This window comes from Phlebotomus papatasi, chromosome 1 (genome assembly GCF_024763615.1).
Source record: "Phlebotomus papatasi isolate M1 chromosome 1, Ppap_2.1, whole genome shotgun sequence".
Lineage (NCBI taxonomy): Eukaryota > Metazoa > Arthropoda > Insecta > Diptera > Psychodidae > Phlebotomus > Phlebotomus papatasi.
In genome coordinates this window covers 99,525,689-99,539,134 of record NC_077222.1, presented here as the reverse complement: position 1 = coordinate 99,539,134, position 13,446 = coordinate 99,525,689, and the positions used below count along the sequence as shown (strand labels likewise).

The window sequence follows — 13,446 nt, the reverse complement described above, 5'->3', positions numbered from 1 at the left end:
GTTTCAAAATTTGGGTATGTTGTACACTTATCGTCCTAATTTCAGGTATTATAGGGTTCTAAGGGATATTTAGCGTATTAATGATTATAATTTTTACAGCTCCTATAAACATTAATAGAAAAAATTATATGATCATGATTTCGCATAATGACAAACCCCTTGACAATGGCAGCAAATAAGATGGACCGATTGATGTGTGATGATGGCAGAATGATGAAAATGAGCCAACACAGCATCACCATAAACAAATAACATTTCTTCGATTATGCTCTCCATTCCATCAATATTTTCCAGCGTGTCATAGTCCCCCTATTTGAGGCCCCCCTATTTTTCTCCTCCAGCATTTTCCTTAGCATTTCCCACCATAAAATTATACTGTTACATTTAAATGTATGCATATTTAGAAAAAATATATAAGATTGTTAATTGCAAATGGCATAAATTTGATTTTTCATTCCTATGGTATTTCACAGAGAGTGAGTGAGAGAGAGAAAAAATGCACATATGTGGTCATGTAATTTCAAAAACATTCTTGTACAAAAAAAGGCTGTTATTCTAGCGTAATAGAAGTATACGCATGAAAAGATCAAAAGAAAGTTATTTACTACATCAGCACACAAAATATGTATATCGTAGGATGTATTATATGGATGGTATTATAGTCAGATGATGGAGTTTATTTTTGCACAAAAAAAATGACTTTTTTTTGCAGGATACGGTAGTCCAGTTTATCGTACTCAGTATTAGTGGAAAATATCCTGCGATAGCTTACATTTTCAATTAGTAAAATATGATTAATTTTGTAAAACCTCATCATATGAAAAATTGTAGTTTAAAATTCGTAGAAATACTAACTTTACTTCCATGTAAAACCTGTTAGCCTAATTTATGGAATTTACATGTACTTTCCTAGAAATATAAAAGCATTTATTTTTAACTAGAGAATATTATGTTATTAAATTTTATTGCAGTGAAATTAGCGATACAAAAGAGAATATGCAGAAATATGTTTTTGACATACAAATATCCTCAATTCACTTTACATATTTGTAACTCTTTAGGAACTTTTATATTGGTTTTAAAATATTAATTAGTACAAAGGGTTATAAACCATCAGAGAACCGAAAAATGTCACCCAGATTAAAAGTAATACCATTGAATTTCAAGTAAAAACTCATAATCGTTTCATTATCAGTTTATAACTAATTGTAATCAATTCAGTCTTGTCAAAAAATCTAAAACCTTTCCAACTAACCCAAAATTGCCTAAATCAGTTAAGAAATGTGCACTCTAGAGCCTTGTAATATTTGACCTTGAAAAACGCTTATTAAAAATGATTCAATAGAATGTTAATGTTAATGGCTCTTGAGTTATTAAGCCGGAAGGGTCATTCGAAGAGACGGATCAGAGTTACAAAGGGTAAATTAAGCTAATTCAAAACCTGCTCCAAATGGAAATTTTCCGCTACTCCAAATGGAAACGTCATTGTTTTTACGATAAAAATAGTACTAAATTATTATATATTTATATATTTTCTATACCACAGTTTCTTTATTTAGTTAATTTTGCTCCAAATAAAGCGAAAATCCATTCATATTCACAAATTTTAATTTGTTAATTTCTCAGAAAAATTTCACCATCGAATTTTTCATCGATCGACCATGTTTTCCAATTTTTCATCGATCGGCCATGTTTTCCAATGAAAAACACAATGAGGTGACTGTTGTTTATTCGTTTTGTTTAACATTTATGTCATATTTCTGGCTAATTTTAGTTAAATTAAGTGCCAATCTTTATTGTTAACGGTACGTGAAGTTTTCAGATGAAATAATTACCTATTTCGTGAACAAAAAGGGTTTTCCTGAAGTGTTTTTCAATGTTTCAATAGGAAACTCCGGAAATATGATTTTTTGGAGAGATTTTCTTATTGTTTTAGATGGGAAAGGAGAAAAGACCAGGAATAAGAACAAATCCTGCACTCAAGAGCAACTCAATAAGATTTTAGAAGCCTTTCGTTTTTACTTTGTCTCCAATTAGAAACTTTCCCTTGTCTCCATTTGGATTAATATGTTTCCAATAGAAGAATTTTGCGCTCACGTATTTTTCTTGTATTTAAGAAGTTTTCAAATTATATTTAAAGAATTTTCACTAAACAGTAACATTCTAGAAGAGTCAAGGAGCAAATTTATGTAATTCTCTTCAGAAAAAATATGAACTTAATGTGTTGAATTTTCTGTCAAAGTGGAAACCAGTCTGGAAATGGTTTTGTATTAGGACATTTACCCTATGCAAAAGAATATATCATTATCACAAAAATTATGTTCCAAAAATTACTTCTTTTTCCTTTAATTTTTTTTCGAATTTATTACTGAATTGAAGAATAAACCTATAATTGAAGACTCGTCCAATTTGTCATCTGAATAATTAGCACAAAAGGAAATATAGATAAAAATCTAAACTATTGTGCATCTTTTGCAACTAAATACATAATTTCCACTTCTATTGCACTATCAATTGCAATCGGGTACAGTAAGTATAGAAAAGAAAATTGCCTAGTGGTGCTTTCTGTACATAAACGAAAATAAAGAATCACATTGTATCGGAAGTGGGAGATTGCGTGAACCGGAACTTAAGGGCTTACGACATACATTTTGCAAAATGTAAGGAAAAATGTGTAAATGCTAAATTACAATGAATTTTTTTCAGGGTATTTTTTTATATTGATTTTCCTTTGGGAAATAGTTTCAGTTATTTTTCCACAGATCGGAAAACCTGAAAATATTGTGTTTGCCTTCGGGATATTCAGTGAACTTTGGCCCAAGTGAAATGATATTTTTCTCCCTTCAATTTTAATCATGAAAAAAATAGTTTACCTTATGGTGCTTTTTCAAAACAGATTTCTATCGTATGGCCACATTTTTTGCACTTGCGACAGTTTCATTGTTTATTGTAGAATGATTTAAAATTGTATGACTTATTGAATCTAGGCAATATTCTATATACTTCCATGCTTAGAAAACATGAAACGAGTTTAATAAATCAAGTATCAAGTAGAACCATAGGGTAGTTACGTTAATACCTAATCCGGCATCTTGCGGTGAACGGAAAATTAAAAGTCCGTTATTTTTTTAAAATGGGTATAAACGCCACCTTGTGGCAAATGGAGTTTTTATTTGGTTTGAGTACAGCATATTACAGTTTAAATATTTAGTACAGTAGCACCGTTGACCAACATTATGCTGTTCTTTTACTCGGCGCTTGTTGATATAATTCCTATATTTTTCTTAGCTAACTTCTTCTTTCTGTATAGATAGATACCATATCCAATTATGGCAAGAGCCAGTAGGGCACCAATAACAGACCCAACTATAATAGGGATCCTGTTGCTTGATTCGTTGAGCTCCCAATTCTCATTCTCTTCCCTGAGATAGTCAAGCAGAGGGCTGAAATACTCAATCAGAGCATCTGCCTTCAGTTCTGTCTCTCCGGTCATCTCCCGTAGGGCCTCAGACCAGTGCTTGCTGAGTCCTAGTGAGAGACCAGCCTTGAGTTTTTCACCCGCTTCCAAGGAGTTGTGAATGTCACACTTATGGAGTGGATTCTGTTCAGGATTATTGGGATCGTATTGTCCGGCAGTGATGCACATGGCACGATGAAGCTGAAACTCGAGGATGTGGGCCACAAAGTAGGACATATACTTGCTATCGGCAGGTACATGGAACTTGGCTCCAGCATCAAAGTATTCCTCTCCACGAACCTCTCCATTTGGTGGCTCAACCTTCTGGTACTTCTTCCTCATGTTCCACCATTCGGTATTCCATCTGGACTCTGGAATCTGGTTACTGAAGACATTCCAGCGCCACATATCGATCAGGAGTCCGAAGGGTAGGAAGGCTACTCGTTCGAGAGCCATTTGGAACAGGGCATTAATGTTGTCCTCCCTGGTATCGGCGTAATTCTGCAACAGGCCTATCTTCTGCAAATGCGTAGGAGTAGCCACTGACAGGGCTATCAAGTCACCAACAGCCTCATGGAAACCAGGATTGGCCCCTCCACGGAATACTATTGGTTGATCCTTGTATTGAATGAAGTAGGCAATATGTCCTAGGGGGAAGAATTTCAGTTAGATAAGGGGTTATTGCCTAAGAGTAATGCCCTAGACACACTTACGACTTAAGCCGAGAGACAGTTTAATGTAATTATAATCAAAATGAGGCCATTTACACCGCCGCATTGGATTGAAATTGAATTGTCCCAAAATCGGGTTTTGGAACAATTTAGTCTGAATCTAATGCGACAGTCTAAAAGCCTCAATGAAACCGTATAGATTGCGGCCTTAGATTGAGACTTAACTATCCGAAGTCCGATTTAGGAACGGTTTAATCCCAATCTAATGCGGCGGTGTAAATAGGCTCAACGATTTGACTAAATTCTCGTTAGTTTCCTACTAACTCGAAACAGATCAGTTAGTGGGAAACTGATGGGAATTTAGTCAAATCATTATTTTGATTATAATTACGTTAAGTCGTCTCTCGACTTGTCGTAAGTGTGCCTAGGGCATAAGATCATACCCATTTCGTGATGAACCGTGATAAAGTCATCCATGTTGATGCTAGTGCACATCTTCACGCGGAAATCTTCACCATCCAAGAAGTCCCAAGCTGAAGCATGGCAGGTTATGACCCGATCCGTTGGCTTCTCAATGATCGACTGACCGGTATAGCTCATTTCGTTGGACGGTAAACCCAAAGACATGAAGAATTCATTGGATGCTTCGAACATCTTGAAAGCATCGTATCCACCATCCTGAAAGCAAGATCAAACTTGAACTAGAATCTACATCAAAAATATCAAAGATTTGTAATACTTACCACTAGGCTTTGAGTTACGTCGACCTCACTAGCATCGAAAGGCTTAATTCTGCTGTAGAGATTATTCCAGGACTGTGCCCACATGTTTCCAAGAAGATGAGCTGGGATCAACTCCTCATCTACTTTGACCTTGTCTGATCCGTAGATGTCGATCAACTTGTGGCGAACGTAGGTGTGAAGTGCACTGTATAGCGGTTCAACCTGAGTCCATAGGTTCTCCATATTTGCAGCAAAATTAGGATCTTCATATTCAGTTCTCCACATATGACCGTAATCCTCAAATCCATTAGCTACAGCAGCAGCATTTGAAAAGTCAACGTAGGTACGGAAGTCACTCCTCATGAGCCTACCAGTCTTCTCTCGCCACTCTTTCCACAAATACTCAAGTTCGTCGTAGTCTGTAGAATGAGCCATTCGTTCGGTAATTTCAGGATCAAGCGTTAGGACCTCGTCTGTCTGGAGGTTACAGTTCGTATTACTGTAAGGACATATTACGGCATCGGAATAGAGGCTCTCCATTCTCAACAATGCCTGTGTTCGGATTCTAAGTGGATCTTCTGGTAAGATGCTGATGCCCTGATTGGTCAAGTACAGCAACTGTCGTTGAACACTTTCATCTGTGTAATCATCTGGATTGATACCACGGAAGAGTTCGTCGTATTTGCGCTTGGAAAAGGCAGCATAATCAATTACAGCTTGGTTGTACTGCTCCTGAATAGCTGTATTGCCTACATTAGTTGATACAGCCCAGCTAGAATGAACCATCTTTGCACCCTCAACTTGAGCTTCAACATCATACTCCTGCAACATCTGTTGCATAGCTTCGTTGCGTAGGTTCTCATTTTCAACCTTCAGAAATTCGTAGAGAGGCTGGAAGTATTCTAACAATGCACTGGCATCCATATCTCGGGATCCAGTAATAGCTTCCAAAGCCTCAGACCAGTGCTTACTGGTACCCAAGGAAAGACCAGCTTTGAATACATCTCCAGCCGCAACGGATTGGTAGAAATTGCACTTGTGTAGGGGTTGAGCTTGAGGATTGCTCTCGTCGTATTGTGCAGCAGCTATGCACATAGCCTTGTAGAACTGGAACTGAAGAATTCTCGCCGTGAAGTAAGACATATACTGTGAGTCAGCAGGAATGTGATACTTGGCTCCTGGATCGAAATATTCCTCAGATCGAGGTACTGGTGGAGATATCTTCTGGTACAAACGGCGCAAGTCCCACCAGTGAGTATTCCACTGGGTTTCGGGTATTGCATTACGGAACACATCCCAACGCCACTTATCAATGAGATAGCCGAATGGGAGGAAGGCAACTCTCTCTAGAGCCATGCTGAACAGAGCGTTGATGTTGTCTTCGTAGCTGTCATCATATTGATCCAACAGATTGATCACTTGCAGATGCTGAGGAGTACCAACAGCCAAGGAGATGGCATCACCAACAGCTTCATGGAAGCCAGGATTGGCTCCACCTCTCAGCAACAGAGGCAAATGTCTGTATTGGATGTAGTAGTTTATGTGACCCATTTCATGATGAACCGTGTTGTAGTCTACCATGTTGATTTTCGTGCACATCTTGATGCGGAAGTCCTCTCCATCGCAGAAATCCCATGCAGAAGCATGACAAGCTATGATACGATCCTCCGGTTTTTCAATTATAGACTCGCCTGTGTAGCTCATTCGGTTAGATCCTAACCCCAGGCTCTGGTAGTATTCGTCTGAGTCTTCAAACATCCTCATGATATCATATCCTAATTCCACCATCTTCGATGTGACATCAACAAGAGAAGCGTTCTTGAAAGGCTTTAGGTCCTCGTACAAATTTGACCATGATTGTGCCCACATGTTTCCAAAAACATGGGCAGGGATGGTTCCTTCTCGAGTATCCCATCGACCCTTGTACAACTGTTCCAACTTTAGCTTAACATAGGTGTGCAGTTCGTTGTACAGTGGCTCAACTTGATTCCAAAGATTTTCAGCAATTGCCTCAAAACCATCTACTTCATAACGAGCTCGCCACATTTCTCCAGCATCTGAGTAGCCATTCATCTCGGCCATAAGATTTATCAGTCTTACGTATTCCTTGTAGTCCTCTCGCATCAACTTTCCAGACTTCTCCCTCCACTCGGTCCAGATATATTGCAGTTCATCGTAGTCCCGAGACTCAGCCATCCGCAATTCGATCTCCGGATCAAGGGTCATATAATCAGTGAAAGTTGGGTCGCTCTCACAATCTGGCTGAGTAAATGGGCAGATCTTAGCGGAGTTGTAGATAGAAGTCATGGCGTTCCTCGTAGTAGTGAACTGGAATTGAAACACACAAAACATTGTAATCCATCATCTTGTTGAAGAACGCCAGATAAGGTTTCAGATGACTAACCAGTCCCAAATCTTCATCTGATAGAGCTGACGATCCTAAATTTTTTAGAGAACTTAATTGACGGCGTACGTCCTCACTCGTATAGTCTTCGATAACGGCATCCTTGAAGTAGAGGTCGTAGCGCTCCTTTCGGAAATTGGCATATTCCAAAGATCTCTGAATCTGTAGCCAAGAATTGAAAAAATCAAATATTAATATTTATTGATTACGTTTGAGTAAAAATATAATTAAAATTCAAATTAATTATATAATTTTTTGAATTTTCAAACCGTTTGTTTATTATTCAATCTTAACAATTAACCCATTAGGACTCACTACCACGTTGTGATGTCACAGCTTGGATTAGCAATTGTTGTAAGTTATTTGTCATCTAAATCAGTCATTCTTGCTATAATCAGTCATAACAGTTATAGTGAAGTTACGATAATTGTTGATGAGAGCGACATAAGACGCAAAATTTCAATTTTTAGTTTCTGATAAGTTGGCAACCATGGGTTTTCAGATAGTAATTTTGACCAAGAAATATTTAGGTGAATATCTTTAAACGAGCTGTTATTTTTTTTATAATACCGACTTCAGACCTAAGGTTAGCCGTATGGTATAACTGGTCTAGTTTCTTATCAATAAAGATTTCATGGAATAATTTTGCAAACCAAAAAAAATGTTTTATATTTAGTATATTAAATCCTTCGAGAACTGAGCTAAGCCTCAAGTTTGAAGACCACTTAAGACAAAGTCAAAAATGAGCAGTTACAAATTAAATTCGGTCAGAAAAATGAAATTTGAGGAACTAAAAATAAATATAAATCTTTTTCAAAATGGGTCTATTAAATTAAGCTTAAGGTGAAGTAAAAAGTTCTGAACCCTCTCCGCTACAGAGTCTTTACAGAGTAATACAATACATAAATCGCATCGGGTCATACTAAACGGTGTATTCAATGTACAACACTTTTCAAAAAAATCTTTGACAGTTTTTAATTTTTAAAACCAGTTGTATTTTACAGTTTTCCAAAATGAAGATAATATAAGCAAAAATTCGATATATTGTTTAGTATTACTATTGTAAAGGTGAAGCAGACAATTGACGGAAACACTAGACGTCTTCTGATTTTCCATATTTTATTCCTTATGGCTCCGGCACACCTTTTAAATCAGGAAAATTTCATGAAGTTGAAATTCGGATCCCTTTCTTTTTCGCATGTTTTGCATAATGTCTATCTCATTCTCTTGTACTCTTCTTCTTCTCTAAAACATCACTCCAAATTCAATTTAGCTTAATCGAATTTGGTATGTGAAAGAATGAGATAGTCATATGCAAAATAATGTGAGAAAGAAAGGGTTTCGAATTTCGACTTCATAAAATTTTCCTGATCTAAAAGGTGTGCCCGAGCCATTATGGCTCCAGCACACCTTTTAGATCAGGAAAATTTCATAAAGTCGAAATTCTAATCCCGTTCTTTCTCATACTCTTTGAATATCTCATTCTTTTGCACTCTTCTTCTTCTTTTAAACATTACTTCAAATTCAATTTAGCTCAATCGAATTTCGAGTGCGAAGGAATCAGACAGACATATACAAACTTGTGAGAAAGGAAGGGATATGAATTTTGATTTCATGAAATTTTCCCGATCTAAAAGATGTGCCGGAGCCAATAGGACGTTTCGAGGATGAACGTCCTTTTCATCAGGTATCGATTTTTTTTTGGGAAAATCACGTACAGACGAAAAATGGCTACACTGCACTTGAACTTGGAATATGGCTCGTACTTTGCAGTCCACCAATTGTGGACTCCAAAGTACGAGCTTTGATCCAAGTCCAAGTGAAGTATAACCATTTCCCGATTGTATGTGATTTTCCCAACAAAATTTAATACCTAATGAAGATGACATTCATCCTGGAAACGTAAGGTCGTAAAGAATAAAATTGCGAAAATCAAGAGAGGTCTAGTGTTTCCGATAATTTTCTGGTACACTTCATCGGATCGAAATTCTTCACATAAAAAGGCGAAAAAGGCGGCCAAAAAAATCGTGCTCTTAATAGACTCAACCAGCAAATCAGAAGTGGTTAAAATGATCTCGTTCTGGTAAAATGAACGTTAAAGGTCAGGCATTACTAAAAATGTCGATGAAATCATAAAAATCGTTGAGTTGGTCCAGGACTAGAGCATTTATTCTATTGCCCACGAACGGAAGATTAGCCAGTAGGGGAATTCTGTAACTGTATGACAATATCATATGACAAATTTTCGGGGAACAATTCGAGAGTAGGCCAAATTAAAGCCCAGTGAGTATCGAATGGCATATGGGAGGGAGCTCTATAAAGCTTTTAGTTAGTTATATAAGTCAGATTTATGATTAGTTCTTCCGAATTTACCATGCAAAAAAATAATTTGTCATATGACATTGTCATACTGTTACAGAATTCCTCTACAGGAAACTTCAGAAATATTTGCATAAAGCTGTTCCCATGAGTTGCCGCAAAAGAACCTCTTGGACCGAATATATGCATTGGTAAAAATAAAAGGATCAAATTGATCCAAATTGATTCTTTTGCAAAGGATGGATCAAATTAATATGTTCTATTACAATAAATGTGCATTCACAATTTGAAATGTAATGTAATCCTTCCTTTGCAAAAGGATCAAATTTGTATCAGTTTGATCCTTTTATTTTTACCAGTTTGTCTGCGCAACGATATCGACCCATTTTTGAAACAGATGGAGACTGTTGATGAAAATGAGCCATATAAAAACAATAGTTGGAAAAATTGTGGTTCAAGTGTGATTAGCCAAGTCCAAATTAACGTCTAAAAGCAATCGATCGACCTAAACTACCCAGAATTAACAAATAGGAAAGGTATTGTGTTCTATTAAGACAATATCCGACCGGACACATTTTTAACGACGCTCGAGAAAGTCTGAGAGCTTGGATAAGAGGTCCTATTGCACCCGTCGTATAGGGGAATGTAAGCATGATTCGTATAGAGTGAAAGATAAAGTGAATTTCCTTATTGGTTGCAAAAAGCTAGTTCGCCATTTCTTAGCCATAAGATAGACACAGAGAATCGTCAATCAGAGCAAATGACACTCAAATCATCCAGTCTTCTCCAGAGTGGAAATAGGAAAAATTCCTGCCCCTACGGAGGATCGATCTGCAGGTCTTTCGTTAACTAGATACCGCACTCAAATCTCGCAACTCCGAGAGTGTTCGATTGAAGTGCAAAATGCAATTGGTTAAGGTCGTGTAGCAAGTCAAGCAAAAGTCAAAAGTTCGCAATACATAAGATAGATAATTATTAACCTCATGAGACCAGATGAGAAATAGTAAACTATCTTTGCAAACAAAGAGGAACTCATCATTTGAAGGTTCATTATGTGCGAACCATGCCTACATTCACCTAGTCCACACCAGGCATTGTCTAATTATCAACTTTTCAAGTATTTGCAAAATTTTCTTAAACTTTCTTAACGAAAATTCTATCAAAATTGACAAAAGTTATTGAAAAAAAATACGAATATTTGATTTAATTCAGATAATCCTAACCATCCTGTGTTAATTTCATCTTCAGACTAAAGCTTAAAAGTCCTCAGAAGTTTTTACTTGACCTGAATACGTAACACCAATATGTCTTTGGAAAATGGAACAAAAAGACCTATTCAATTAGTACCACAGTCTTTTTTTATTTTATTTATTTCTCTATCAAATTTATTTCTATTTGTTTTTTTTTTATTTCGCTTCTTCATTAATCTCTCTATCGTTACTAAATAAAATGTTTTCTCTTGGTCTAGAAAAACTGGAATTGTAAAGAATTTCATTTAAAATAAATAAACTAGGGTAAGTGTGCCAAATTTCGGCATAGTTGCATGCAAGCGTCAAAGTCTCAAGTTCGAAATGTCATATTTTTAATACAAATTGATTTTTTTTATTCTTTCTTCTTAAGAAGCGTTGTTGTAGAACCTTCTAGACTGTTTATTGTCTTTATTTACTTTAAAATCATTCTTAATACATTTTAAAATGAATAAAAACGTAAACAAAGCTTTGGTGCCCTGTTTCGGCCACCTTCATTCTCATAGTTCCTTGCTCTTCGGGAATTCTTCCAATGTCTTTTTCACGTCTTCTCGATTGTCAAAGCTACTTTTTTGTTATTCCTTAGCATTGTATAATCTCTAGAGTATGTAAAAACTAAAAATTTATGGAAATGCAAAGGAACAAAAAAGGTGGCCGGAATTGCAAGCTGGACGGAATTTGGCACACTTACCCTATTTGCCTGTAAAAATTTTCCAATAAGAAATTTTCAAAAAACAATTTATTTTTGAAAATTAAAACATTCAAAATTTTTAAAACAATTTAATAAACTATTTAACAATTTAATAAATTAATACAGAAATGTTATTTTTTTCCCAGATTTTGGGAAGATCAGAAATTGTGATTCTGAATAGCTCCGGCAGATATTTTTCTTAAAAATTGGCCTAAAACAAATTGTTAGTGTTAAAGGGTTAACTCACACCGTGATCGTAAATGTATGACTGATTTTGAATAACCCCTGTTTTATTTGTTTCTTTTTAAATACTAAATACATTTTTTCAGTTTTAATATTTTACTGTTTAATCTAGTTTCTTTTATTATTCAAATAAAGAATTTAAACCAGAATATTCATGTCTTTGGTATATAGAGCACGGAACAGCTGTAGCAACTGTTTATAAGAAAACATTTAAATATTTAGAATTTTAGCAAACTTTATGACCGGGATAAATAAAAACGATTTCATTAAATTCATGAAATTTGCAACATTAAAAAAACAGCTGTATAAATAAATGTCTTTGAGATAAAGTATTACGTTCTATTACCAATCATTGAGAGATTTATTGCGATAATACGAAATTCTATCATCATTCTCAACGAGCGCCAAAAACACTTTATCTCTCAATTGTTATTGTTTATCGATGGGTTAATTATAGCGAATATTGCAAAAAAGAATCTCGCCAACCTCTTATCTTTTGTTTCAGTATCTCTTCTAATTCCAATTGGCAATGGAAGAAAAGCTCATTATCGTATTTGATCTCGGAATTTCCGATAAGATATGTTGTCATGTGAACCAGGCACATTGAGCTAGTGCAAATCTCATCTTGTTAATCGGGATATTAGTGGCACTTCGAAATCATAAAAATTCCACTATTTCATTCAGTATTTCACAAAGTGCACGTTTAATAGGTATTGACATTATTTTTCCCAAATACTGTACATATTATTTGAACTTATATTAAGTGTTTTAAATATTTTGTCTCTTAAAAGAAGTAAATGGAGAAACGTTTGTCTGTTGATGGATTATTTGGCGGGTAATTTATGCAGTTTTTGAGATATCTTGAGATGGTTCGTGCTAGAAAAAAAGTCGTCTTACGCAACCAAATTGTTATCTGCTATTTAAAATGGATTAGATACTGAGTATTCACTTTCTGGCTAATAAAAGGTGAGGTGTTACTCGAATTGTTTCTTATTTTTCAAAGTTTTACCAAGTAGTTACTTCTACAACTCAAAATTAACACATTGCATTAAATTAAGTACTTATTAAGGACTTATTAAGGACATAATAAGTACTTAATGTGTTAGCCGGGTTTCTAAGTAGACGCGTTTAAATCACCTGAACTTCCTGGTAACCCGGTTCTCCGACGTGAGTTTGTACATCCCAGTTTGCCAGGGATTGACGCCTACAATACTGAACAGCATCGGTGTTATATGTGTTGAGGATCTCTATCATTTCATCCTCAGGGATTGCATTTTGTGCCTTCTGCTTGGCATTTCCCGCGACGCCCGGATGGGAGTGAAGTGGCTGAAGGGAAGCCAAGAGAGCCACTGCTCCAAGTATTCCTCCCCAAAAAGTTCTCATTGTAATTCACAGAAGAGTCACATTAAATCACATTCAGCACTATTTTTCACCTTCTTTTTGTTCAGCGTTTGGAAGTACACCTGCAGATGAATCAATAAGCACTACACTTGTTCAGAGTACAGAGACTTCTTTTATACCCGGCTCCAACTCTTACAAACTTATCAAATATTATCACTTCAATAACATGCTATAAATTATTTACTATCTCTCACCAATTCCAAGACATATTGATTTGGGATGGTCGGGTAATATTTTGGTGCTCTCTGCAATGAGAGAGAGAACATGATGAATTTATTTCTTTTGCACCTT

At 35.9% G+C, this 13,446-nt stretch overlaps 1 protein-coding gene across 1 annotated transcript in view; it reads right to left on the bottom strand.

Annotated features, from left to right (window-relative positions):
• Positions 1-3,124: 3,124 nt before the first annotated feature.
• Positions 3,125-13,446, bottom strand: part of LOC129810034 (angiotensin-converting enzyme-like) — a 35,586-nt gene continuing 25,264 nt past the window's right edge. Inside the window, exons 2-7 of the mRNA XM_055860264.1 lie at positions 13,350-13,400; positions 12,892-13,217; positions 7,255-7,416; positions 4,872-7,178; positions 4,572-4,806; positions 3,125-4,104 (exon numbers count right to left, since the gene is read on the bottom strand). Coding sequence (XP_055716239.1) covers positions 3,248-4,104; positions 4,572-4,806; positions 4,872-7,178; positions 7,255-7,416; positions 12,892-13,137 — 3,807 coding nt within the window. The 5' untranslated portion in view covers positions 13,138-13,217; positions 13,350-13,400 and the 3' untranslated portion in view covers positions 3,125-3,247. The remainder of the gene's footprint in view (positions 4,105-4,571; positions 4,807-4,871; positions 7,179-7,254; positions 7,417-12,891; positions 13,218-13,349; positions 13,401-13,446) is intronic.